Below are 26,661 nucleotides of genomic sequence, written 5' to 3' on the forward strand. Positions count from 1 at the left end.
TCTGACCCTGGCGCGCCCGTGCGGTCTAGTTCAAGTCTCTAGGACTCCGACCCGAATTCGGTTTGGCATCCTGCGGTACTGGGGGCCGGGGAGCTGCTCTCCCCGAGAAGCCCACCCGGCCAGCCCGCTGCAAAGCGGCCGAGGATCTCTGTATCGGCGGGACTCGCGGGCGGCGAACTGCGGCCGCCACCGCCCTAAGCACCGCCCGCCGCCCTCTCACCCCGCGGCGGCGGCGGCGGCGGAAGCAGGGAGGCGGGCCGGGCTGGGCCGGGGCGGGGCCGCGAGCGGCATGGAGGAGGTGGAGGCCGCGGCGCGCCGGGCCAAGCAGTGCGGGCCCGAGAGGGGCTCGAGCGGGGCCCGGGCCCCCTGAGCAGTGAGTGTCCCTGGGAGGGGGTCCGGAAGGGGTGACGCGGCTGGAGCAGGCCCCCCGAGTGCTCGGGGGGCCCCGAGCCCTAGAAGAGAAGAGCGGGGACAGATAGGAGGGGCGAGTTCAGAAGGAGGGTAGAGGATGGTGGGGGATCGCTGCCCTTTGCTCACCCCAGGACTCGGAAGGCCTGGGGCTTGGTCCTTTTAGGAGCTGATGGTCCTTGAGAGCCGATTATTTGGCCTCCACTCCTGGGCCCTGGGCAGTCCTGTCAGTTCCCACAGCCCCAGGGGAGTTTCTAGATGATCTGTCCCCTCTGAAGATTTCCTTTCCAGAGAAGTTGAGGCACTTTACCCAGGTCTCACAGCATGGATGCCTGCAGGGAAGAGTTACTGAGAGATCCTCCCTCATCTCCCCAGAAAACATCAGACTTTGGGAGAAACACCTTACCCCATGTGGCCCTCTGGTCTCCTCAGATTCCTGAAGGCATGGGTTGGCCAGGACAGTGGTGACCCACCAATCCGGCATGGACGACTGGAAACCCAGCCCCCTCATCAAGCCCTTTGGGGCTCGAAAGAAACGTAGCTGGTATCTTACCTGGAAGTATAAATTGACAAACCAGCGGGCCCTGCGGAGATTCTGTCAGGTATAGAGGTGTCCCAAACTTCCCAGGGGCTCCCTCCTATCTTTACCCCAGCCTAGACTATGGGCACTGGGACCTACCTTGGCTGCACCCACCCTAGAAAGAGGCAGCAGATTCATCAAAGGGAAACCTCTTTGTGTCATGTCCCTACCAAGTAGTGGTTTGGGCCCAGAGTTCTGGAATCAGAACCCAAGTACAACTAGGCTTCTGACAAACCTGAAGTTGGCTCAGGGAGGCTTTGCCCAGGGTGCACACCTGTCAGGGCTAGGACCCAGGTCTTCTGATCCCCAGTGTGGTTCTCTGGCTCCACCTCTAGGAACTAATTGTGGAGGGGATCAGGGAAATCAGGGCCTCAAATGGAAGATTACAGGAGCCCTGGGTAGGGAGCACCCTGATGAAGGGGGAAGGGTCAAGGGAGGGTCCCTGGAGGAGGTGGTCATGAACTTGGACCCTATTCCTGGAGGAATAGAGCTGAGCAGACCGAGGATGGAGTGGCAGGCCCCAGGTTCTCCCTGTCATCACTTCAGCCAGAGCCCTCCTTTCAGTAAGACCCTCAGTCATCTGGAGGGGTTATCCCTCTTTAGTCACCCCCACCCTCCTCTCAGACAGGGGCTGTGGTTTTCCTGCTGGTGACAGTCATTGTCAACATCAAGTTGATCCTAGATACTCGGCGAGCAATCATTGAGGCCAATGAAGACTCAGAGCCGGAACAAGACTATGGTGGGGCCAGGCTGAGGATGGGATTAGGGGGGTGGGGGTGGGGTGGGGTCCCCTGGGATCCTACAGCTGAAATGATGGGCAGATCCCAAGGGATGAGACTCTGCTGGAGGGACTATCTCCGTGGCCTGTTGCACCCCAACAGATGAGTCCCTGGGCCGATTGGAGCCCCCACGGCACAGAGGAAGCGGTCCCCGACGGGTCTTGGATGTGGAGGTATACTCAAGCCGCAGCAAAGTGTATGTGGCAGTGGATGGCACTACGGTGAGTAGGCTGATGTCTAGTGTAGAGTCACTCCACTCAGGGTGTGGTCCACCAGCCCTGTGGTCTACTGCCTGAGTGGGAGCTGCACCCCGGCCAGTTCCTACCTCTGGACTTCAGAGGCCTGAAAGTTCTCCTCCTCTGCACACTGGGACTAACTGATTTCTACTTGCCAGAATTAAATGTAAAGTATGTGAAATGTATCATGTGGTGGGATATTATCAAAAGTGATCAGTACTATTAGTAGGCGGTTAATTCATTGATTTATTTAATTTATTTCATGACTACTTCCCGGTCCTTTCTTTGACCTCAGCCTTGTCCTGGGCACTGGGAATCTGGGGGTAATCCGACCTTGCCCTGTTTAGAGGGGCTCAATCTGACAGATTGTGATATCTCAAGCCTGAAGCAGAGATAATCAAGGGCTCTAAGAGCCATGAAAGCTGTGGAGGGGAGGATTATAGAAAGAGATGATCTCTTTTGATGGGAGTGCTGTGGAGGCTTCCTGGAAGAGGTGGCCTTCAAGCTGAGATGGAAGAGAAACATGTGAACAGAGGCATAGGCAGGAGGGGAGGTTTCATTTCATGCAGCTGTTTTTTAAGTGTTGATAAGACAGAGAGGCCTTGAATACCAGAATGAAGAGCTGGACGTTGTCTCTTGCTACCCTGTAGGTGCTGGAGGATGAGGCCCGGGAACAGGGCCGGGGTATCCATGTCATCGTCCTCAACCAGGCCACGGTGAGGCTCTATAGATAGGGGACCTAGAAGGCTGAAGCTGAGCCCTCCTTGCTGGTAACACTAACTCATGAGAGGTGTGTACCCTGCCAGGGCCATGTGATGGCAAAGCGTGTGTTTGACACGTACTCACCGCATGAGGATGAGGCCATGGTACTGTTCCTCAACATGGTGGCACCTGGCCGAGTGCTCATCTGTACTGTCAAGGTCAGTGACTGCCCTGGCCCCATTCACAATGCCCCTAGCTTCAATCCTGCTCATGGCCCTGGGTTCTGTGCCCCTTATATGGCATGGTGAGGAGAGTCTCTGGAGGAAGGTGGCCAGGTTCCAATCCTAGCCTTGTCAATGGGGAAAAAGATGGAGTCCCTCCCCTTAAGGAGTTTACTCCAATAGGGCAAGATCAACAAAAAGTAGTCAAATAAATGTATAATGTCAGGAAATGGTAACTTATAGAAAGAAAACAATTAAGCTAGGGAGACACAGTAATGGGGGTTGCATTTTAGAAAGGGGAGGCCTCTGTAAGGAAATGACCTGTGAACAGAAAGCTGGAGGAAGAAAGGAGTGAGCCATGGGACTATCTAGAGGAAGAGCATTCTAGATGGAAAGAATGGCAAGTGCAAAGGCCTCGGACTGGAAGGTGCTTGGTGTGCTTGAGAAACAGTGAGGCTACCAGTGGAGCTGGAGGAATAAGGGAGGGGAGGAGAAGGGTGGTGGGAAGAGGCAGAGAAGAAGCAGGGGACAGAGGTGCAGACTGTGTGGGATCGTGGTCAGGACTGGTTAGCCTGGTGATCTCGGTTGATTCTCAGAGTCTCTCTAAGCCTTCAGTTTTCTGATCTGTGAAATGATAGTAACCACAGAAGGTTGTGATCATTTAATGAGGTAACTTAAGTTAAAGGTTTTACATGGTGCTTGGCACATAGTTAGTGTTCCCTGAGGCCAGGTCTTCTGGAGCTGTGCCAGTCAGGCTGACCACCTTCTCTGATCTCCCAGGATGAGGGTTCCTTCCACCTCAAAGACACAGCCAAGGCTCTGCTGAGGAGTCTAGGCAGCCAGGCGGGCCCTGCTCTGGGCTGGAGGGACACCTGGGCCTTCGTGGGACGAAAAGGAGGTGCCGGCACCGTAGGCCATCCACCCTATAGTATTAAGGGCCTGGGAGGAGCAGAACCCGAGGAGAAGGGGTGGGACAGGGGGGCAAATAGAAGCCAGTAGTGGCAGGCTGGATGAAAGTGGGCAGGGAGATGGGAGGAGGCTGTAGAACTGGAGCCTGGGCCCCCATCGCCCCTCATTCCTGCCCCCCGCCAGGTCCTGTCCTCGGTGAGAAACATTCTAAGTCACCTGCCCTCTCCTCCTGGGGGGATCCAGTCCTGCTGAAGACAGATGTGCCTCTGAGCTCAGCTGAAGGTGGATTTGGTGGAGGCTGGGCTCCAGGGCAGTGCCTGGGCTAGGGGTGGGCATTTGGCTTCTCTTTATGGGGCTTTATTCTCTTGACTGGGTGCCTGGTGTTCTCCAGAGCGCACTGGCCTTATGCCCCCATCCTGTTGACCTCATCCCTCCCTCAGAGGCAGAGTGCCACTGGGCAGACACAGAGCTGAACCGTCGCCGCCGGCGCTTCTGCAGCAAAGTTGAGGGCTATGGGAGTGTGTGCAGCTGCAAGGACCCCACACCCATTGAATTCAGCCCTGACCCAGTGAGTGTGGCCTTAGGCAGTGAGGCCTGGACTCCTCCCCAGCTTGGCAAGGGGCCCCAGGGAAGATCTAGGTTGCACTTTCCATGCCCCAGCCTGGGAGGGAACCAGGAGCTGAGGGTTTATACTGAGCTCTGAAAAACAGTGGGGACGTCCTGGTTGGGGGGAGACCATTTGAGCAAAGGCCTGGGCTTGGAGTTGGGCTGAGTAATTGGCAGGGCCAGGACAGGGAAGACCCTCTGCCTTTTCCCTGGAGTCCCCATTTCCCTCGAGAACTCCTCTCCAGGTAGGGAAGACAGAGAGGCAAGAGCTAAACGCGATTTCTCCCTCAGCTCCCAGACAACAAGGTCCTCAATGTGCCTGTGGCTGTCATTGCAGGGAACCGGCCCAATTACCTGTACAGGTGAGCTTGGGAGTGGGCTGTATCCAGCACTGAACAGGAGGGTGCTCAGTGGTAGGAACTGCAGGAGGAACTCTTGAGATGGGCAGGTTCTAGGCAACAGATTCTAGGTCCATTCACCTATGTGAGTGGACATGGGGAATCTGGGCCCAACTGTAAACACAGGGGAGCCCTGATATGGGGGGACAAAGAGGCCTAACCCATCCCTGGGCTCCCCAGGATGCTGCGCTCTCTACTCTCAGCCCAGGGGGTGTCTCCCCAGATGATAACAGTTTTCATCGATGGCTACTATGAGGTGAGTGGGGCTTGGGGGTTTGGGGTGGAGTAGTGCACGGGGTTGCAGGTGCTGAGTAGCAGTGATCACTGAGGACTGGCAAGAGATACAATCCAGGCAAGGGCTGTGGAATGTGAGAGCTTGGCATGTCAGAGCCTGCAGAGGTGGGCAGGGGGCGGGTGGCTCACATGATGACCAGCAGGCATGCCTCTCAGGAACCAATGGACGTGGTGGCACTGTTTGGTCTGAGGGGCATCCAGCACACTCCCATCAGCATCAAGAACGCCCGCGTGTCTCAGGTACTGCCTGGGAAGGGGTGGAAGGGGCAGACACCTGACCCCACTGTCCACCCCAAAGCTCATGTGCCCTATTCCTACTCCCCACCCAGCATTACAAGGCCAGCCTCACTGCCACTTTCAACCTGTTTCCGGTGAGTAGTAAGGACAAAACTCTTGGGCCTTGAGACGGGAAACACAGGCATAAAGTCTGGTCTTATTATATAGCAAGCTCTTCCCCTCCCTAGGTCTCACCCTCCTGAACTAGAAAATGGGGGTAGTGCTGCCTGAGAGGAGGGATGGAGGTGGAGGAGACGTGGGATGAGAAAGTCCCCCTTGGGATCATGTTGTCCCCCTTCCCCTACAGGAGGCGAAGTTTGCTCTGGTTCTGGAAGAGGACCTGGACATTGCTGTGGATTTTTTCAGGTAAGGGGAGTGCCCCTCCATGCAGCTCCTGTAAGCTGCATGGGGCCTCTTTGCTTAACTGGCAGTAGGAAGGATGAAGGGAGACAGTGGGGATTTGGGGAAATGTGGAAGGAGGCATGATTCCTGAGTCCCATCCCCAGCTCTTCCAGCATCACTGTGTGGCTAGGTTTGTCCTTGCCCCTCCCTGAACCCCTGGACCCTGCCTTTCAGTTTCCTGAGCCAATCCATCCACCTGCTGGAGGAGGACGACAGCCTGTACTGTATCTCTGCCTGGAATGACCAGGTAGGCTGAGTGGCCAGGGGTCTGCTGGGGAGTTTGTAGAGGCCCCAAGCTAATTCCTCCCACCATGGTCCCCTGTCTCCAGGGGTATGAACATACGGCTGAGGACCCAGCACTGCTGTACCGCGTGGAGACCATGCCTGGGCTGGGCTGGGTGCTCCGGAGGTCCTTGTACAAGGAGGAGCTTGAGCCTAAGTGGCCCACACCGGAAAAGGTGCGCTGGCGGGGTAGGGTGAGAGCACTGGAGTCCCCTACCAAGTCGGAACCTCTTAACCCTCATAGTCTTCCATGCCCTCAGCTCTGGGACTGGGATATGTGGATGCGGATGCCAGAACAACGCCGAGGCCGAGAGTGCATCATCCCTGACGTTTCCCGATCCTACCACTTCGGGATCATTGGCCTCAATATGAATGGCTACTTCCATGTGAGTGGGAGACAGAGATGTTGGGGCGAGAGGCACAGTGTGGTAAATGGTGCGAGAACATGGACTCTGGAGCAACCCCAGCTCTGCCACTTACTAGCCATGTAACCCTGGGGAAATTTCTTACCTTCTTTTGCTTCAGTTTTTTCATTTGTAAAATGAGGATAAAAATACTGCCTACCTAAGGATGGATATAGCTCAGTGGTAGAATGCATGCTTAGCGTGATTGAGGTCCTGGGTTCAACACCCAGTACCTCTGTAGAAAAAAAAAAAATACTGTCTATCTCATAGGGCTGTGAGGTTATGAAGTTAAATGAGTTAATATAAAGTGCTGTGGACTGTAAGCACTAAGTAAGGGTTAACTGATACTATTGCTGCTACTATTCTTAGCACTGTACTCACCAGACTGTGGGTGTGGGGAGGGTATTTCTGCTGCCACGCACTCGTCCAGCCATGCAAACTCTGCCCTTTCCTGAATTGAACAGGGATGGTCCCAGGTCCCCACCCCTATAGGGCTGTGTCCGAAAGGCCACTCCCCAGCTACAGCCAGGGAGGCTTTGAGACAGCCCAGTGTGAAGGAATGGACAGCTTCCAGCCTGGAACTTCCTAGAAGCCAGAAGGGCCTTCAGAGGCTGGCTACTGCAAGACCCCCACTCATCTCTGAGAGGAGCAGGGATTGACTTCATGTCCCTCGTCCTCAGTATGTTAGTCACTGCAGTTTCCTCCCTCCTAGTCCAGCCTGTCCCTCTGCCCACCACCCCCTGCAGGGCCTGTTCCTGGCTTCTGTGGCGCTAGAACAGCAGGCCCTGGGAGAACTGCTGGGGACAAGGACTAGCTCAGGGGCCAGTAGTGTGAGATGCCAGCATGGGCAGAAGCTCTCTGGCAATGGTGGAGCCAAACTGAAGCTAGTAAGAGCCTGCCAAGGATGCTGCAAAGAGGATGGGAGGAAATTAGAGGGACCTTTATAGGTCTAGGACTTCATTTGTGGGCCTTGTGGATATGTGGTGGGTCATTGGGCAGGTGTGGACTGGACAGTATAAGGCCCTGATGTTCACCCTCACATCCATTCCAGGAGGCCTACTTCAAGAAGCACAAATTCAACACGGTGCCAGGTGTCCAGCTCAGGAACGTGGACAGGTGGGGACTGGAGTCATGGCAAAGTGGAGGATATCTAGGAGCCCTGATGACTGGTACCTGACAGACCTTCCAGGCCTGGGGCCTATGTGTTTATCCCAGCCCTGCTGGCCCCGAATTCCCATGTGATCCCTTGCCCTGCCCCTGGGACCCCTCCCTCCTGACCCATTTCTCTCTCCCCTTCAGTCTGAAGAAGGACGCTTATGAAGTGGAAGTTCACAGGCTGCTCAGGTAAGGCCTAGGGCAGTAGGGGTATGTGGCAGGGAGTAAGGAGGAGTCAAATACTGGCAGTTGTGGCCCTGTAATTTGGGGGGCCTACTGCAAAATGAAGACCAGGGTCCCTTGTTCAAAAATGATTTAAGAATTTCAAGACAGCAACAGTATAGCATTAAAAGCACAGGGCCTTGTGTGACACACCCATGAGGTGGGCGCTGTCTTGGCCTTTCTCCCTCCCCCTGCTACAGTGAAGCTGAGGTTCTGGACCACAGCAAGAACCCTTGTGAAGACTCTTTCCTGCCAGACACAGAGGGCCACACCTATGTGGCTTTTATCCGAATGGAGAACGATGATGACTTCACCACCTGGACCCAGCTTGCTAAGGTGCCCCAATACCACACCTACCTCAGGAGTACCCCTCCCCCAAGATACAAGGAGCCTTTCTGGAATCTTCTACATCAGAACCTTCTCTTCATACTCTCAGAGCCTCTCTTCTAATCCCCTTTACAAATCCGTATTCTTGAAGATGCCACCTCTTGCAAATTGAGGAGGCTGCTGAGGAGGGCTGGGGGGCCAAGGACCCTCCCCGCAGCTCTCTGACCCATTCCTTTGCTCTGCCCCGCCCCAACCAGTGCCTCCATATCTGGGACCTGGATGTGCGTGGCAACCACCGGGGCCTGTGGAGATTGTTTCGGAAGAAAAACCACTTTCTAGTGGTGGGGGTCCCAGCCTCCCCCTACTCGTGAGTGACTCTTTTGTGTCCTTGGAAATGGAAGACCAGTGGGATTAGGGGACATAGCCAATGACCTCTTCCCTGTACATTTTCATATTATCTTGCCAGGATGAAGAAGCCACCATCAATCACCCCAATTTTCTTGGAGCCACCCCCAAAGGAGGAGGGAGCCCCAGGAGCAGCAGAACAGATGTGAGACCTCTTCCAGGACCCTGCAGGGCTGGGTACTGTGTACCCCTAGGCAGACTAGACCTTCACCCCATCCTGTAGGATTTTGTAGACACTGGCAGGGGCTGGGGCTGGTTTGTTTTTAACATGAGACTTAATCACTAACTCCCAGGAGAGGGTTCCCCTGCTCCAACACCTCTGTTCCTGAGTTGGAGGTCTATTTATTTACTTCCTTTTTGGGAAAGGGCTGGATAGTACCTGGGATCGTTGGGATCCCTGGGCAGCTGATCCTGCTCTTTGTGTACGCCCTCCTCCCAGGCCTGGCTCAGAATCTAACCTATTTATTGACTGTCCTGAGGGCCTTGGAAACAGGCTGAAGCCTGGGAGGCCTTGATTCCTTTCTGGACTGGGGTGCTGCCCTGAGGGTGGGGCTGGCTCTTACTCAGGAAATTGCTGTGCCCAGCCCACAGACAGGCCCAGCTGGGGCCCACCTGCTGATGCAGACTGACTCAGAGACCCCTAGACACTGAACTAGGCCTCTTCTCAGCCTCCTCTTTGTCCAGATTTCCAAAGCTGGATAAGATGGTCATTGATTAAAAAAGAAGAAAAGCTCTGGGGACGTGTCTTGTGGTTGTGTGTGTGTGTGTGTGTGTGAGAGAGAGAGAGAGAGGGAGAGGGAGAGAGAGAGGGAGGGAGGGAGAGAGAGAAAGAGAGAAGGAGAGAGATGGGTGGAGAGAGAATGGTCATGATAAATGATGAGTTTTCTTTACTGTCCTCCACAGGATTATCTTACATTTGGGGCCATTTGGCCACCAGGGGATGCCCAAGTCTCAAAACTCCAAGTATTTTACTGAGGCTCCATCCTAGGACAACTGAGCCTGACCTTTGCCACACCCTACCTGGGGCTGAGCTCAGAACAGCCACCCCACACCCCTTTCCCACAGTTTAACCATCAGGCTGTTTCCTGTTTAGCTTATCTGGGTCAGGACACCTATCCCCCAAAATGGAGCAAAAGAGGGCAAAAAGGGATACTTGGGTATGTGGGGGGTGGGGTGATGGAGAGCAGGTGAATATAGTGGGGGTGGAAGGAAGTGGGTGAGACAACATCATTCAGTAAGTGGGGACTGGGCTGTGGATGGAGACATAAGAACAAGGATGTCTGTGGCCTTTATGGTACTTTATAGGCAGATTCCCTATCTGGGCAGTTTTTTGGAGAAAGCTGTCATTTTCATGAGATTCTTACCCAACCAATGACCCAAATTGTTTAGGAAGATCTGAGTTAGACAGTCATGCAAGCATCAGAAAATGGCTGGCATTGTCCAGAGGAAGTTGTTGAGATAGCCTAAGGCAGGGGGCATGACATTTAAGGGATCTGTGACAGACTTTGGGTCAGCAGGGTGAGTGTAGTGCTCACCCTTTGAGAAGGGGTCTGCCTGCAGAGCCCTTGCAAAGTGAACCTGATGAGCTCCTTGGCCAGGTAGGCAGGAACTGGCTGGAGCTCCGCCCTTCAACTGGCTCTCTGCCCTTGCCTCCCCAGTGGGTGCCTGGAGCCCTGCTCCGCGATGGCACGGGTAGTGTGGTTTGGACGTTTCTCGCCGCCCTGACGCCTTCAGTGTTTGCTGGAGCTAGAGATACTGCTTAAGGTGCCCCAGCAGCCAGGCTGAGGAGCAACTGGCCTATAACAAGGTGGAGAAGGCCCGCCCTGGGCAAACAAATCTCTCGTAGCCTCCATACAGGCACCTAGGGTAGAGTAGTGTGGGAAGCACAGTAAGGTGGTGAAGGGAGGATGGGGCAAATTGCATTCCTTGCCAAGTGCCCCGCAGGCTCCTCATCTGGACCTTACAGACCAGCTCTCAGACACTGTGATGCTGGCTGAGTGTTCCCTTTTGGACTCAGCAAGGGGTGATGGTTCTGGGCTGATGAAATAAAACCTGGAAAGAGGGAACCAGGGGTCAAAGGGAGGCAAGGAGGACTGGTTTGCCAGGTTAGGCTTTGCTTGGTAGTGGACAGAGTATCCTCTGGCCATAGCCTCCCTCAGCGCTGTCACTCCTGCAGCAATCAGATCTATGTCTGGGACATTCTGGCCTAAAAGTTATTCTGTCGCCATGTCATTAGGACCCCTCCAGGCTCTGGAGTCATATAGCCTGGACCCAAATCCAGGCTCAGCTCCTCATGGAAGATTGGAGCCTGGAACAAGGCACTTGGCCTTTCTAGGCCCTTTCTGGAGCGTGGGGTTGGGTAAGACTAAATAGATAGCACTGAATGACCAAGATCAAGTGTAAGTGAATTTCAAAAAAAAAAAAAAAAAAAGTAAGTGAAATTCTTTCTGAAATCCCCAAAGCAGGGAAAGGTGTGGGGCTGTTCCTGTGTAGAAAGGATGGGCAGCTTGGATCCCTGATGGGGGGCCTCTGGAGGGCTTCCCAGAGTGTAAGGAATGGCCCTCTTCCATTGCCTTGGCAATGTTTCTGGTCTCCCCACCCCCACTTGGACACAAGCTGGTTATTTTCATAGCTTTCCAGTCCAGTGCCCCTACCCTGGAGGTGATAGTTTCAGGCCAAAGCCCTCCCACATTATAGGACAGCTGACTGGACCAGCCCCAACCTCCTCCCTCAGTGTCCTCTTGGCCATTCTTGTTAAGCTCCCTCCTAGGCCTGGAATCCAAATAGAGGTGAGAAATAGCCACCCCCCTCCATGCTACTTCCCTTCTACTACCTTTCTAGGGACTTCTGAGTCAATAGGCCCACAGGATACACAAAAAGAGTCCAAATGGAAACATTTTAATGGGTTTTTGGGTTCCGAAGTGCCTTCTACACATCCGCCCGGTGACTGCTGATTTTGCTTGTGCTCGTGCTATAAGGTGCCTTTCTTTAATCCCCCCACAGAGTACTGGGATTATCAAGAGTTCCCTCCCCCTTGGCCTGAGGGGGTATCCTGGGTTTAAGGGACAGACTGGAGGAATGGACAAGAGGACTGGCTACCTCAGAGGCTCTGGAATAGGTGGACCCCAAACCCACCAACGGAAGGAAAGGTCAGGCACAGGCTGAAGGTGGTGGTGCCTCTTTAGCTGTGAGTCCAGAGGAGCAAGGAGAGGCCCACTTCAGCCCAAGTGACACTATTAGATCCTGTCCCCACCCTGATCACTGCCTCTTGGCACGGTGTCTCTTCCCAGTTCCTATATGGCGGCAGCAGTGGCGGAGGCAGAAGCAGACTTATTTCTGATTGCAGTACAGATACATGGACACAATCATGGCAGCCAACTGGTGAGGAAAGAACAAGGAGAGACGTGGAGACATGATCAGGGTCCTGAGGCTTTAGTCCCCTGCCCTACAGACACCCAGCTTGAAGCTCTTCCAGAGAGGCCTCTCAGAGATAGCCCTGACCCTGTGGGGATTTCCTGCCCCAACCTCCTCCTCAACCCCTTACCTCCAAGGCCCCAATTCCAGCTGCCACACCACCTACAGTGACTGCATTGGTTCTGATGTCATACAGAAGCTGATGGAAGCAGCCCTTGGGGGAGGGGAGACAGTGTCTATAGTCAGCAGCTGCTCCCACCCTCATTCAGTGCTCTGAGGCCATTAAAGCAGCCCCCAAACTTCCAGGCCAGCCCATACCTCTACATTCATGTACTCAGCCTTCTCTCTGGTGCAGGATTCCATGACCGTGACAGTTCTGTTAAAGCAACAGTATGGGGGAAAGGCATGGTTCTCTTTTACATAAGGAGAGTCCTCAAAATCCGTGTAGTTGTTGAAGCCACAGCACTTGAGCTGCAGATGAGAAGAGGGGGGTCAGTGGGGCCTCACTTCTTTCTCCTTGCCTCCGAAATCTCCCCAGCCCACCTTACCCCATCCATGGTGGAATTCCACACTTGGGTGAAGTCCTTCTGGGAACCATAGTCCTTCTTGATGGTGGGCACTATCAGCAGCGTCAGGAAGTTCTCAGCCTGGGTGGGGAAGGCTAGTGTTTAGGGTCTGTCAGGAAAGGTGGCCATTCTCAGGCCACAGCACACTTCTAGGGCTTTGCCCAGTTGTCCCCCTATCCCATCCCTACTCCTCACCATCGTGGTGTACACCAAGGCGACCACAGCAGCTGCAACCTCAGCAATGAAGATGAGGAGGAGGATGAAGAAGAACTGAGTGGGGAAGAGGGATCTGAGTTTTAGAGAGAGAGAGTCCCTCATGCCTTCCTCACCCTAACCCATCCCCCCATGAAAACAAGGCAGGGGCTCCCTTTGCTGAGGCCCCTGGAGTCTAGAGCAGGGTTTGGGGATCTCCAGGGCCTGGCATCAAGGGTAAGGTAATCCTGGGCCTTGATTACAGGCTTGTGGAGCTGGATTTGACATACCAACATGAGCGCACATTTGCTCTCAGTATGGGCGCCATAGCAGCCCAGGAAGCCAAGAGCAAAGAGCACAGCGCCAGCTGCAATGAGGAAGTAGCCCACGTTGACAAACTGCATGGCACTGGATGACAGTGGCCCGAAGATCTTCAGGAAGGATGATCCATCAACTGACACCCAGATGCCCACTGCCAACAGGGCCGCACCACACAGCTGGGGACAGACAGGGAGACTTTGAAACAGTGCTATAAAGCAGCTCCCTACCACACAGTTAAGTCAGGAAGATGGGAGATGAGAAACTTCTCCCTAATTGGCTATGGGGTTTAAAAACTCATCCTGTAGGAAGGAAAAACATCCTTTAGAGCCAGAAAGGTGGGAGCTGGGACATCTATACCCAGCACCAGGCTGCACACCTAGGCAGATATAAATGGGATCAGGGATTCTAGAAATAGCCACAGAGTAGGGGGAGGGGCACAGCTGCCAGGGTCCTGCCACATAGCTAGGAGTGAAAACAAGCAGGTGAACACCTCCCAGCCCCCCCATTTCTTTTCTGGGCTACAGGTGCCTGGAACACCTCTGTCCTCTGATAGGCAGAAACAGGGGTGTGGTAGCATTGAGCAAGCTCAACAGTCACCATAGCAACAGAGGCGTGGCTGAGATTTACACCTCCCAACCTTGGAGAGGGCGGTGGTAAGAAGGGATACCCACCCCAAGGCCCCATTTGGCTCCCCGCCATGACCAGCCTAGCCCTCTCCTTGCCACACAAGTGGAAACTGAGGCACGAGGCGTCAGAGAGGGAGTACAGCCAGAGCTCTTAGAGGCTCCCTGGCCCAACCAACCCCTACCTCAGAGGAACTCCTGAGACCTAGACTGGGGATGAGGGTACTGCCCAGTTCCCACAGCTCTTAGAGCAAAGCCTTCCAAATCCAGAGCTTCAGTGGATGAATCAGACTGACCCCCACTGTGGTGCCCAGTCCCCACTCTGGCTACAGAAACTGAGGCTGGAATCAGCAGTGAGGTGGCAGACTGTGGCTGGATCCCAGGCATGTTTGCCCAAGGACAGACAGCTGGGCTTCTAGCCTACAGGGTCAGATTTCAAGGAGTCTGAGGCTTGCCCTGCCCAGTCTGGCCAGGCCTGGGCAACAGAGGCCAGAAACCTAACTGGATTTGCCTTTAACCCTCTCAGGCCACAGCCCCTGCTCTTCAAGTCTCTGGGATCTGGTTGCCTTCCTAAAATACCTGGATAAAGGCTAGTTCTCTGAAGCCAGAGGCAGCCCAAGGCACAGACCACATCAGAGTCAGAGTTTACTCACCCCCAGCCCAATTTCTCCAAATTCATCTACACCTCATGTCTCCTCTTCCTCACCTTTCATTCACTCCAACCGACTCTCATGTGGCTCTAAGGTCTCTGGTGACATCCTGTGCTTGGTCATGGGCCATATCCTCCTCGACTTCTCTGACATCTCGCTCTCATGGTTTGCTTCCTCCTGCTCTTTCTCCATTTGCTTCCTGGTGGCCATTCCTGCATAACCCTTATAAGCTGGGTTTCCTGGAGTTCACTCTTTCTGAGTGCTCTCACTCCTTCCCATAGCTTCAGTGACCATCTATGGGCATATGACTGTTAAATATCCATGTCCGACCGGAGCAGCAACCCCACTGGGTACACAGCTGCCTGTGGGTAATCCCTCAGGTTGCTCCTGCCAGAGATCTGGTCACCATCTCCAAGACCTCTGTCTCCCTTGCCCCTCCTTCGATCACTCAGCCGCCATCCAAAGGCTTTGTTCTTTGTCTACTTTGTCCATTTCTCTCCATCTCTACCACCATCTCCAGGGTTCATGCCTTATTGCTCAGCTTCCTGAAACATGCCATATACATTCTGTTCCGGGTTTTCTGAACAATATCTGATTTCACTGCCTCTGGGCCTTTCTGCATGCTTTACAACGCCCTCACCCAGTGCAAATTCCCAGCCTCAGCTATTTCCTCCAAGACGTTTTCTCTGACCAGGAAGGGTTCAGGCTCCTCCTATGGGCTCCTATAGCCCCTATGTTAAGACCACATATACTTTGTCACAACTCTCTGCCTCTCTGGCCTTCTGGACCTGAGATCCCTGAGGTCAAAGAAAGGGCTTACTCGCCTGTGACCCCAGCCCTCAGCACAGAGCCTTAAGCAAGTGTTTGCTGAATGAATAAAGGCTGCTTGCAGCTGACCCTCTGGTCTAATTTCTCTGGGCCTTCTCTCCATTTGGCTCCCCACCATACAGAGACCACTGAATTTCATTCTACACTAGGTGACCTTGGGCAAACCCTTTTTCCTCACTGGGGTCCCAGTGCCTGTTAGCCTACCCTGTCCTGCTCTAAGCCTGAGTTGAAGCTTCCTGGAAGGGAAGGGATGGTGTGGCAGCCAGGCTGCTACTGGGGTGAGGACTCAGCATTTGGTGGGACATCGGTACCACACCTCATCATAAGGGGAAGGTTGCAGGACAGAGTCTGGGCATAGCAATCTCCTATTCCCCAATTTGAGCCCTGCTCAGATTGAGACCCACTCCTATAGGGAACCCCAAAGAGCCCAAACCCCTGTACTTACAAAGATGAGCATATTGAAGATGATCATGATGGTCTTAATGAAGCTGAAGCACTGCATGGTGGCTCCTGGGAGGCAAACATGTATGAGTTAGGACCTAGGCCCCCACACCACCCGCCTCCAACCTGAGCTGGCTCTGGTATTTGCAGACTGGTACACCAGACTCCAGCATCCTGGCCTCAGATCACCAAGTTTCCCCTGCATCTGGACTCTGATACCTAAGGACTTTTCCCAGTTCCGATGCTGACACCCCTATCCCTCTGTGCTGCCCAGGTCCTCTACCAACACCTGACACTCTGAAATCCTAACACCCCAGATTCCTCCACTGGCACCCCAAGCCTGACTCCCACACAAAAGCGTCACTCAATGCTCTTCCCTGAAACCTGTATATCCTGGACACCCCCCAACCCCAAACCAGTCCTAGACATTTCCAGGATCCTCCCCATGGCCCTTCCAGCTCCTGAAACCTGTTTCCAGATTGATTTCACTTCACAGGATAGTTTCTATACTATGCCATCACCTGTTCAGGGCTCTCAGTAGTGAGTTCTGAAAGAAGGATCTGCTGAGGCTCCAGAGGGGACAACAGCTCCAGGGAACTGCCACCGAGTGGGCAGGCAGGGAGACGGAGCTGGCGCTCAGAGCACTGCTCACCTGTGGGCGGGGCAGGCGCTTTAAAGGCCTTCTTCAGCCCGCCCGGCCCCCCTCCCCCCGCCCCACCCACAGCCAGTCAGCCTCCTCCTGCCCCTGCTGCCCTCTGCTGCCTGGTGCTCCATCCCCCACAGCCACCGCTGCAGCTGGCCATCACCTGGCAACGCCAACCTAGGGTGACGCCCTTCCTGGTCTGAAGGAGAGAGAGGCCTGGGGGTGAGCCAGGTGACCCCCAAGAACCGAGTGCCCATCACCACAGTAATGTGCAGATGCTTCTTCCCTTGCATCTGCTGATACATTCACACACACCCTACGTGCTCACAGGCACACACATCTGCCCAAGCTATACATTCACACACAGATACACACATAAACACCTCCTAGTGCTCACGAATACACACACACACACACACACACACACACACACACAGAGTGAACTCTGTTCACAGCAATAGACAACAGAGCAACATCTGAGGTACATAAAGTCTCTTTCTCTCTCACACACACACACTCACACACACTCACACAAGCATGCCCACACATGCTTTCAAGGAAATGGCCAATGCTTGGCAGTTTCTGCCCCCTCCTCAGAGTAGCAAACGACTCCTACCTAGTCTTTTTCCCTCCACAAAACTTCAACTTCCCTAGGGGGAGGGTATAGCTCAGTGGTAGAGTGCATGCCTGGCATGCACGAGGTCCTGAGCTCATTCCCAAGTACTTCCACTAAAAATAAGTAAATAAGTACTTCCCCCTAAAAACCTTCAAATGCCCCATCTTTCTCCTCTCTGCGTTTTTCTCCCTCCCTACTCCTTTCTCTCCTGTCTTCCCTCAGCACTCTGTAGCCACCTCTTCCCTTCCTGCCAGCAGGGGGCACCATGGTCCCACAAAAGCACCACCCTCCCCCTCCCTCCAAAGCCCTGCAGCTCTGTAATCCCCATCATCACTAATCCTTCCGGGGCTGTTGGTCCTAGTTCCCATTCCAACACTCCTGATGTCAAGGTGCTGGGAAAGTTCTGCCTTTGAGTCACTCAGACCAAATGCTTGAATCTTGCTTCTGTTGCTTATTAACTGTGTGAACCTGGGGGCGTTTCTTAGACTTGGTTTTAAGCTGCTTTCCTGGTCTGTATAACAGAATAGTTCTGGCGTTTCTGGGGTTTATTGGGTTTTAAAATGAGATTTTTCTCCCCATTCTGGGACATGAGAAAATGATCACAGACTGAGGAGGTCAGAATAGGGAGAGTTACAGCTGGAGGGGATGTGTAGAAGAAGTAGATTTTTAAACAAGTTTTGCTTTTAGAAATGGAGGGAGGCAGCTGAAGAGACAGGAGAGAGAAGAAGGCTGTTAACACTAATATTTGTACAAATCATGTTTTAAATGCATAACATATATTACAAGTTCTTTTCCCTCTTCACAACAATCCTGAGATAGATCCTCTTTTCATCTGCTTTTTTAAATATGGGGAAAAAGAGGCACAGAAGGTTAAGTGCCCATTTCTGAATGACTGAATGAATTCAATGGCCTTTGGACCTTCGCCGTCCCACATCTGAATCCCAGCCGGCCTCTAATTGTGTGACTTCACCTAACTGAGCCTCAGTTTCCTTATACAGTTGATGGATATGTGCAGAACTGCAGAAGATCTGAGTCATCCAAGATGCACATTCTCAGCTGAGGCTGAACAAGGAACGCCCTGCCTTCATACATGTGTTAGATAAACTTCACTCAGGCAAATGTTATGGAGCTATTGGCTGTGAATTCAATTTTTTTTAAAAGCTTTTTGGGAGGGATTCAGTTTACTTTTAGAGGCAGTACTGGGGATTGAACCCAGGACCCTTTGCATGCTAAGCATGTGCTCTACCACTTGAGCTATACCCTCCCCCAGTGAATTCAATGTTAATGACAATAGTATATTTTCAATTAGGTGCCTTTAACAGAAACACCTAGAAAACTAGGTTATTGTTCAGTTGGTGAAAATGTGACCAGAGGCTAGTAGGAATCAACCCTGTATTTCTCTCCTAGGAGCACTGACTCAATATTTGCTAATTGAGTGTTTGTGGTGACTTTATTAGAACATAACTACCATGAATAATGAGAATCGACTGTATGTGAAAGAGAAATAGGATAGAATCTCCTTGTAGGGTTGTTGTGGGGTTAGATGAGATAATGTTTGTAAAGTATTTGGCACTGTGTTTGGCTCATAATAAGTACCCAACATTGCTAATACTGTGAATGTGGATGAGTGGGAGAGTGAGGGACTGATTTTTCCCTACTCAGAATTCCTTTTCCCAAGGGGCCAAGCTGAGTTTTTTCTGGCTTTTGGGCTGGACCCGTGGAGAGAATTGTGAGGCAGCCTGACCCCTGGGAAGGGGCTGAGGACCAGGACATGTAACAAAGAGCACCACCCTGTGTCAGACTCCATATGTCATAGAGGCCTCAGCTGCCTGGCCAGTAGCACCCTCAGGCAACTTACAGAAACTCCCTGTGTCCATGGGGCCATCTCAGCTCATTCATGCCCCTCGGCCCCGGGGCTTAAGTTCCTCCCACCGCAGGCCAGGTATAGGTTGGCCTCGGCCCCGGTTTCCCAGGATGTTTAAGTGTAGCCGCAGAAGGTACCGGCAGAAACCCCAAGGCCCAGCTGCCACCACAACAGCCACCAATCTTGCCACCATGGCCACGGGTATTAACAGAACCCACACTGTCACCACCAGGGTGTGGATCCTTCCATCACAAGGTTAGCTGGGGTTCCTGAGCTGGGGGGGGGCTGGAAGAACGGGGTCAGTGAAGGTTTCCCCACCGTAGCCCTGCACAGGCACTCTAGGGGACATGCATCCTGTGAAATATCACCCCAAAGGCATAGTGGGCTCTTGGTGGCAGGCGGCCCAAAGGCTGAGAGCCTTACTAAAGGGCGTACTGGCTGGGAGCAGAGGGCCTGGGGGAATGGGTAAATCTAAGAGCAGTGGAGCTTCCAGAACTGCTGTCTTCCTCACACTCTTCCTTCCCTCCTCAGTTCTCAGACACCTCTGTCAGCCTGGCAGCTTTCTGATCCTTTAGAAATGCCCAGAAACCAGTCCAGAAGCTTGACTTGCTCCGAACCTGCATCTCCTAGGGGCCATGGGTGGTGAACAGCAAACAAATACAATCATTTCTGCTCCAACTGCCTTACTCCACTCCAAGGTATTTCTAGCTGACTATGCAGGGTAGGAGGGCAGGGCTGGGGCTGAATGCTCCCAGGGACAGGCTTCAGTGACAGCAGCAGGCATCACAGTCAGACAGTAGAAGGACAGAACAAGGTCAGCAACACACACCATCTCTCCATCTTTGGCCTCAGCTTTTGAGCTGCCATGTGAGGTAGGGGACTGTTCTGCCTTGCACACCCATCTGCATGGGGAAAAGGGTCTCTGTAGACATCTTGTGAGGTATAGGGGGCCAGGTCCTTGGGAGGGAGGTAGAAGCACAGATCAGCAAGGAATAGTGTGAAAGATTTCACTGATTCAGTGCAACCTATGAGTGCCGGAGTGTGAGGTGTATGTGACTGTGTACCTGTGAGGTCAGTGTGTGTGAGACCAGGAATGGGAGTCTAAGCAGACAGGGGGCTGAGTGTGCCTCTGCAATCGAATGTGCCTCCGTGGCCAGCTGTGTGTGTCAAGGTGTGTTTTGAGAGTATGAGTGGGCTAGAGAGAGAGGCCTCGGCTCCACAGAGAGGCATGAAGGTCAGGAGAGGGATGGGGGTGGCCTGAAGAGGAGAGGGTTAGCTTCTGAGGGGGGTGTACCACCATCAGTCCCTCAGCCGCTCTCTGAGGTCAGGATTTTTTCCCCAAGACTAACAGCTGAGCTGGGGTGTGGGGGTGGGGCGAGACTGAGTTAGAGTCCAGAAAGGGGGAGGGTGCTAAGCACTCAGGCCTGGGGATTTTCCATTTGGATTTCTGAGTGTGCGCCATGTGTCATCGGGTGTAACTGTGTTTCTGTGGGGTGTGTCTCCATGGAGTTGTGTCTAAGGGCAGGAAACATTGTGAGGGACTTTGTCTCTAAGGTGTCACTTTATGCATGAGTTAGTGTGTGTCCCAATGTCTCAAGATCTGGCTCCAGTTCCAGGGCTCACTTCCTTGAGGGGTGGGGGTGGGAGTGGATGCTGAGACCTGTGGCCTGGCCCCCTGGAGTCCAGGAAGCCTGTGAGGAGAAAATGAATTGTGTCTGTGTTTGTCTACTCCAAGGCTTGACAAAGACTGGGACCCTGAGAAGAAGGGGGAGTAGAGAATTCACGGACACATCGTGCCCAGTGCTGGTGGAGGATGAGCTGCCTCAGGGCAGGGGGAGTGCTTAACCTCAGTCAGAGCTGGAAGCTGGCTGGGCTAGTGCCCAAGGCCCATGGTCGGGGGGGGGTGCATGTATATGAAGACCCATGTCACAGTCCACAAACACACACAGATGTATAAATATAAGTGGACTCACATATAAGAATATATGTGGACTCAACTGTAAGATACACAGTACAACAAATACACACATGCATACAAGTACATGCCTGTAACTAGAGATATGCACTGACACAAACGCACATAAACCTCCCCACATGACCCATGTAACAACACACATACATGCCTACGAATGAACACGCACGGACACAAGCAGGCATGCACCTAGACACAGCACACAAGCAACACAGACAGACACATGCAATCATATTCACACAGACACACACACATGCAGACACACTCACCAGACTTCCCTGCCCCTGCAGCCCTGGGACCCAGAAGCCTCCCTCCCCTATATGAGTGAGTGTGTGTGTGTATGTGTGTGTGTGTGTGTGTGTAGGCATGCACGCCCACAGTTGTGTCTGTGTGTTATCGGTGTGCGAGTGTGTGTGATTTGTGTGTGTTTATGTGTGTGAGTGAGGGGGGTGCTAAGCTGTGGGAACCAGATGACATCATCTCTTCTGGCTATTTTTAGCTCCCTCTGCAATGACGGCTCCTCCACTGCCCCTCCCCCTCTAGGTTCCTAACTCTCCTCCCCCTTCAGGCTCCTAGAGGCAGCTGCAGCCAGGGGGCACCACTCCAGTCTAGGTGACCCTCTGGATGACTGAGTACAGTTCACTCTCTCCCACCCCAGCCAGAGCTCCCTGGAGGCTGAGAACACAGGGCTCCCAGGCTAGAGGAGGGGGCTTGGGCTGTGTGGCAGCCCGGAGAAGGGGCCTGAGCTAGGTGAGCTGACCTGGCTGGTCTCCAGCTCCTAGGGTGCCTCTCCTTCTGCTTTTCACTGGGAAACTATGTCTCTGTCAGTAGTGCCTGCTATGCGCCAGAGAGGGTGCCAAGTTCTGGAGACAGAGCAGTGAGCAAGATAGTGGGAGTCCTTCCTGGGGGGCATTACAGCTCGGTGGGAGATAGACTTTACAAAGGTCCCCCAGGCACTGCACTGAATGGCGGCAGGGAGGGCTCTGATCGCTGGTAACAAGGGGACTTAGTCTGGAATGATGTTCTCTGTCTGTCTCCCATAGAGGTGAACTGAGGAAACCAGAGGGACATAGCCTCTTTACCTTGTACCTCTCACCCCAACATCCACACCTCCGGAATTCCACAGAGCAGTGCCTCCTTGTCACATCCCATGCTGTGCTCCCAACCCAGCGCCAACCCACTATCCGAGTGGGGCCCACTGCTATTAGTGTCTCCCTTTTTTTGGAGCCTCCCCACAATCGATCCCTGTGAGGCTATCCAGTGTTTCGAATCCACAGATGAGAAAACTGAGGCCCACAGAGGGGGCAGTGCTGGACCACACCTCCCAGTGCTCAGGGAGCAGCCCGGGGGAGATGGCAGGCAGGTGGAGGAGGAAGTGGCAGTGGCACTGCTGCAGGAGGAAGAGGGGTGAGGTCAGGAGGAGGGTGGTGGCAGTAGAGGGGTGGCCTGAGAGGCTCATGTCTGGAGGATGGCTTCCTCTCTAGCCAGCCTTGGGCAACCACTGGAAAATCGGGTTTGGCAGCTTCCGCCAAGCTACAGGGCCCGAGGAGGGGTCCAGACAGCACCTGGGAGGTGGCCTGGGGGCGGGCCCATCCTCTAGCAGACAGTCTGGCTATTGGGGGAGCATTTTAAAATACTGGCACCCTTTGGAGTGTGAGGAGAATAGCTCTGGGCTGAAGGCAGGAGCCTGGAGTTACAGTCCTGGTTCTGCCTCAAACCCTAGTGTGATCCTCAGAAAGTCCTGCCCCCTTTCTTGCCCTCAGTGGGCCCTCCCAGGAGGTGCTCTGGAAGATCAAGTTCCCCCACCCCAACTCCTGCCCTCCATGTTTTCCTGGGAGTCTGACTGGGGCACAGGAACACAAAGTCAGCGGGTAGGGGCCACCCAGACAGCCCCTGGGGCGCCAGGCTGGAGGCCCCTTGTTACCGGTGGGTCAATGGCCGGAAGCCCAGCTCCAGCCCTACAATGCAGTACTGGTCACTCCACCCTTGCCAGTGTGCCCTCACCCACACCCCCACTTCCTGCCTCTGTTCCTTCCTCACCTTCAGGGAAAGCTGCAGGGCTCCCTAGGGAGGCTCCCATATCTCCTCCACTGGCTCCCTGCCCCGTGCTCAGCCCTCCCCCTTTTCTCATTTGGCCAGGCCAGTCTCCCAGTAAACTTTCTTTTCCCGGACCCTCAGGCAGGCCAGGGAGGAAAGGAAGCTGGGTGGGAGGGCTGTAAAGGAGCCTGCTTTTCCTGCTACCCCTACACACTGGAGCCCAAATGAGGGACTTGGGGGAGGTGGATGGACTGAAGGCAGGGGCCTAGGACTGGGCTGCCCGGGCATATCCCACCCCTGGCAGCCCCAGGGGAGGTAGGAATGCTATCCTTCACTTATTCAGCCATCTTCTTCCTCTGCCTTCAGCAAATTCAGAGACAAGAGCCGAGACTTGCATCCTCTGGAAAACAAATGCAGAAACCCAGGCCAAGTGAATCCTGGTTGTTGTCACCATGTCAACGATAAATCCATGAAGCACAAAAATCATAAAATTCTAGATGCACACAATCCATGGTCACAGAATCTTAGCATCGCAGAATTCTAGCATGGTGCAATTTGGATCGCAGAATCTTAGAAACATTGAATTCTAACATTACTGAGTTCAGATCACAAGGTTAGAGTATCCTTGAGTTGGAAGTCAAATTGGCTTGAGACGTCAATTGGTAAAAGGTGGATGTGTAAACCAGGGGATTCCCCACTGGGGACGGGCACGGAAGTTCTTACATAAACATGAAGGAGGAGGCAGAGCCTGAGACATATTAGCTTAGTTAGGGTGAGGTAGCACACTTGCAATAAACCAGACAGGAGACAGACCTCTTCCATAAGGACATATTCCTGGTTCCTGAAGATGAGGGGAGTGGGATGACAGTGGGGAGAGAAGGGGGAATTACATAAACAAAGAAAATATAACCTAAAAAAAAATCATTGAGTAGCATAATACACTGGCCCCAATGACTCCAACTCCCCTGTGATTGGGGTTAACATCAGCCCAGGACATTTTCAAAGGTTAGTATGACTCCTTATCATATTGGAATGGCTTTTTTTTTTAATTGATCAGAAAGATACCAAACAAAATAGTCCATATACTACACTTTTCTCGTGGCTTCTGGGAGGAGCAGACTCTCTCCAAAGGGATGCTGAACCTTGAGCAACATGGTGTACACCAAAACCTTCCTGTGGGGCAGGATTCAGGGCTTCCAGCAAGGCAGCGGTAGGCGACCTTGTGGAGGGCATCTGTCTGGGGTGGTGCCTACTGGGGGCAGGCATCTCCATGGAAGGAGCCAAGCTTGAGGCAGCACTTTGTATAGGGACCCTTGTCTGATTATGGGGTTGGTTACTCAGTAAACAACAGGGATATTTACTCAGCATTTCTGGGAAACTACTGCAAACTCAGGAACCCAGAAGAGGCAGCCCCTGAGAAAGGCAAATGCCAGGCCCTGCTGGGCATGGGAAATGGGTCAGTGTCAGCTAGAGATCCCCTCGCTTAGTTGCTTGTCCATGGACTCAGCCCTGACCTCTACCCACACTTCCACTTGCCTCTCTCTCCCTACTTGCCTGCTGTCGTACCTACCTGCACCTGCTGTGTGATCTTTGGCAAATTCTGTCCCCTCTCTAGGCCCCAAATTTCCTTTGCTCTCTTTTGAAATCTGTCATTGGGTCCTACGTGCAGCTTTTAGTCTTTTATAGTTCTGGTTTTGTCCCAATCAGTTCTAACTTAAGATATCTCTATTCTCAGCTTTCAGACGAAGTGTCTGGCAGCTTCAGGGAAGAATGTAGGGATTAGGGAAGAGAAATGATGCTCATACTTGGCATCCTGTATGGGTCAATGCCCACAACAGGTGTTTTTGTAAATCTTATACAATGCCCCCAACCACCCTGTGTATATAAGTCATTGCTCCCATTTTATAGATGAAGGAACTGAGGCTCAGGGAGGGTAAGTGATGTGCCTAAGGTCATTCAGCTAGGGAGAAACAGACCTACAATCTCAACCAGGTCTGTCTTAATTCTGATGGCTGCGATTTCAGATTAGCATTAATCTGTGTGACTTCAATGGGGAAAATGAAAGCCCAAGAATGGGAGTTTCAGGGAGAAGTGGTCCCTCTGGCCAGCTCTGAGAGGTGAGGAGTTCTACCTAGGGAGATTTGCAGTAAGGACTCACAGCCCATATTGTGAAAAAAAAAAAAAGCTCAACTGAGGCTCCTTCCCTTGGGAATTCTGGGTATTTTCAGCTCAGATTGGAGATAGCTGGGCTGGGTTGGGTGTAAGGAGGCTGGATTGGAGAGTGGGGAGGTCCTGGTCTGGTCTTTAGAGTGTTGAGATGCTGCTGCCACTGTTCCTGGAGACAGTGTGTGTATGCTGGGGAGGGGCTGTGAATGAGACCTTCTTCACTTTCTAGAATGAGCTAGCCTCTGCCCCTTGAAGCTGGAGCTGTTGTCAGGCCTCTGGGACCTGGGGGAGGGGACCTTCCAGCTGGGAAAGTATTATGGTATGTTGGCACTTGACTCACTGCCTTGAGGTTCCCAGCACCTTTTGGATCCCTAACACTCAGCAACCTTGCACAACTGCCTCAGTAACCTGACTCAAAGGAGGGGGAAGGATTTCAGATGGATACCTGATCCTGGCCTGTCCAAGGCTGGGTCATCCTAGGAGGCTGGGAAATCAGGAAGTCAGTGACTCACAGGGTCAAGACTGGAGGCACCACTTGGAAGGTCATCTCATCCAGATCCTTTACTATAAGGGTGAGGAAAGAGTTTGAGGTCCAGAGAGGAAACAAAACTTGCTAAAAATCTCACAGCAGTCACTGCTGTAACCAGCAAGCGCCAGGCACTCCACTTGACATGAGGTACACAGAGTTGAACTTGTCCTGGTCCTTGTTCTGGACAGCTTGCAGCCCAATGGGAAAAACAGGGTTGGTAGATGCACCAAGATGGGTGTTAGGGCTAATAAGAGAGATTCAGACTTTGTACACTCAGAGCTTAGAGAGGCTGGGGCACAGACCCCTACAGGCTTCATGCAAAATGTATAGCTGGAGTTAAAGCTGAACTTATAGAAAGGAAAACATTTTAGCTGATGCAAAAAGGTAAGTCTTTCCTCACAGAGAAACAGCATGAGCAGCGGCCCAGAGGGGACACTGATTGGCTTTGTGGGATGAATGAGTAAGGCGGTCCATGTGGCTGGAGTAGAAATCTGATGGGCAATAGTATAAACCAGGGTCAGGACTTGAGGTCAGGATTGTCTGTGCTCTGGGAATACTTAACAGTCACAGAGGTACAGGCCACAGGGACACCAGGGCCCAGAGGTGGCTGGTAGGGGGATCTGAGGAGACCGTGGCTGGGAGATTCTTAGTGGTGGGGGGGGGCTGCCGCACTCTCACCAACCCAGGGCCCAGGCTGTTTCCTTTAACTCTAGACACACATATCCATTTAAAGCCTCTGTCCCCACCTCTCTCGACAGGACCCAGTCCCAGCCTGAGGTCGGGCCCAGCCAGGGAGGAGATTACGCCCTGCTAGCTGCCTTCCCGCCCGGGTCTCCCAGCCAGTGCACACACCTCCTCCCTTCAGCAGCTTCCTTCGCACTCTCCTACTGTCCCCCAACCCCAAACTGGGCGGGGACAGGAGAGGAACTTCCTCAACTTTGGGGCCTCGGCAGCTGTGAGCCCTCTCGGTGCTGCGATTCAAATAGGCTCCAGATTTATTCCCGGACGTCCTTCCCGTAAAGCGGGACGCACCCGGCGCCAGCGCTTGGCTGGATGTGCCTCCGCCAGCCTTGGCCGGAGGGCGCCAGGGCCTAAAACCCTTGGGGGTGGGGGTGGGGTGTGTGCCTTCCCCGCTATGGGGAGGGAGAGCCCAACTAGGAGTGTGGTGGGTAGGTAGCACCTTGACCAGGTGG

The 26,661-nt window shown here is 53.3% G+C and overlaps 3 protein-coding genes across 7 annotated transcripts; 2 read left to right on the forward strand and 1 right to left on the reverse strand.

The window, feature by feature from the left end:
• Window positions 1–218: 218 nt before the first annotated feature.
• Window positions 219–9,340, forward strand: POMGNT1 (protein O-linked mannose N-acetylglucosaminyltransferase 1 (beta 1,2-)). 3 transcript variants are annotated; one of them, XM_072974520.1, is made up of 22 exons: window positions 219–373; window positions 841–1,010; window positions 1,613–1,727; window positions 1,870–1,988; window positions 2,654–2,719; window positions 2,810–2,923; window positions 3,707–3,824; window positions 4,019–4,117; window positions 4,276–4,403; window positions 4,733–4,803; window positions 5,020–5,095; window positions 5,290–5,373; window positions 5,463–5,504; window positions 5,717–5,775; window positions 5,986–6,058; window positions 6,141–6,269; window positions 6,354–6,479; window positions 7,549–7,613; window positions 7,797–7,841; window positions 8,075–8,210; window positions 8,459–8,568; window positions 8,668–9,340. In XM_072974520.1, exons 2-22 carry the CDS (start codon window positions 891–893, stop codon window positions 8,753–8,755), a joined length of 1,983 nt encoding a protein of 660 aa, XP_072830621.1. In that variant the 5' UTR covers window positions 219–373; window positions 841–890; the 3' UTR covers window positions 8,756–9,340. The 3 variants fall into 3 exon arrangements, with proteins under 3 accessions (XP_072830621.1, XP_072830622.1, XP_072830623.1); XM_072974521.1 differs by having other exon boundaries at window positions 275–373; window positions 784–1,010; XM_072974522.1 differs by lacking the exons at window positions 219–373; window positions 841–1,010 and adding an exon at window positions 1,223–1,386.
• Window positions 9,341–11,483: 2,143 nt separating this feature from the next.
• TSPAN1 (tetraspanin 1) lies at window positions 11,484–23,211 on the reverse strand. 3 transcript variants are annotated; one of them, XM_072974524.1, is made up of 10 exons: window positions 23,109–23,211; window positions 21,497–21,599; window positions 16,163–16,293; window positions 15,646–15,710; window positions 13,069–13,275; window positions 12,782–12,856; window positions 12,569–12,667; window positions 12,339–12,491; window positions 12,151–12,234; window positions 11,484–11,984 (listed from the first exon to the last, which is right to left on the reverse strand). In XM_072974524.1, the coding sequence occupies exons 4-10, from the start codon at window positions 15,700–15,702 to the stop codon at window positions 11,937–11,939; spliced, it is 723 nt and encodes a 240-aa protein (XP_072830625.1). In that variant the 5' UTR covers window positions 15,703–15,710; window positions 16,163–16,293; window positions 21,497–21,599; window positions 23,109–23,211; the 3' UTR covers window positions 11,484–11,936. The 3 variants fall into 3 exon arrangements, with proteins under 3 accessions (XP_072830625.1, XP_072830626.1, XP_006200494.1); XM_072974525.1 differs by lacking the exon at window positions 21,497–21,599 and having other exon boundaries at window positions 23,109–23,208; XM_006200432.4 differs by lacking the exon at window positions 23,109–23,211 and having other exon boundaries at window positions 21,497–21,712.
• P3R3URF (PIK3R3 upstream open reading frame) lies at window positions 18,734–23,280 on the forward strand. Its single transcript, XM_031684215.2, has 3 exons — window positions 18,734–19,019; window positions 19,296–19,462; window positions 23,140–23,280. The coding sequence occupies exons 1-2, from the start codon at window positions 18,776–18,778 to the stop codon at window positions 19,337–19,339; spliced, it is 288 nt and encodes a 95-aa protein (XP_031540075.2). The 5' UTR covers window positions 18,734–18,775; the 3' UTR covers window positions 19,340–19,462; window positions 23,140–23,280.
• The last annotated feature ends 3,381 nt before the right edge of the window (window positions 23,281–26,661 follow it).

The sequence above is a fragment of the Vicugna pacos genome, chromosome 13 (genome assembly GCF_048564905.1).
Source record: "Vicugna pacos chromosome 13, VicPac4, whole genome shotgun sequence".
In the NCBI taxonomy this organism is placed as follows: domain Eukaryota; kingdom Metazoa; phylum Chordata; class Mammalia; order Artiodactyla; family Camelidae; genus Vicugna; species Vicugna pacos.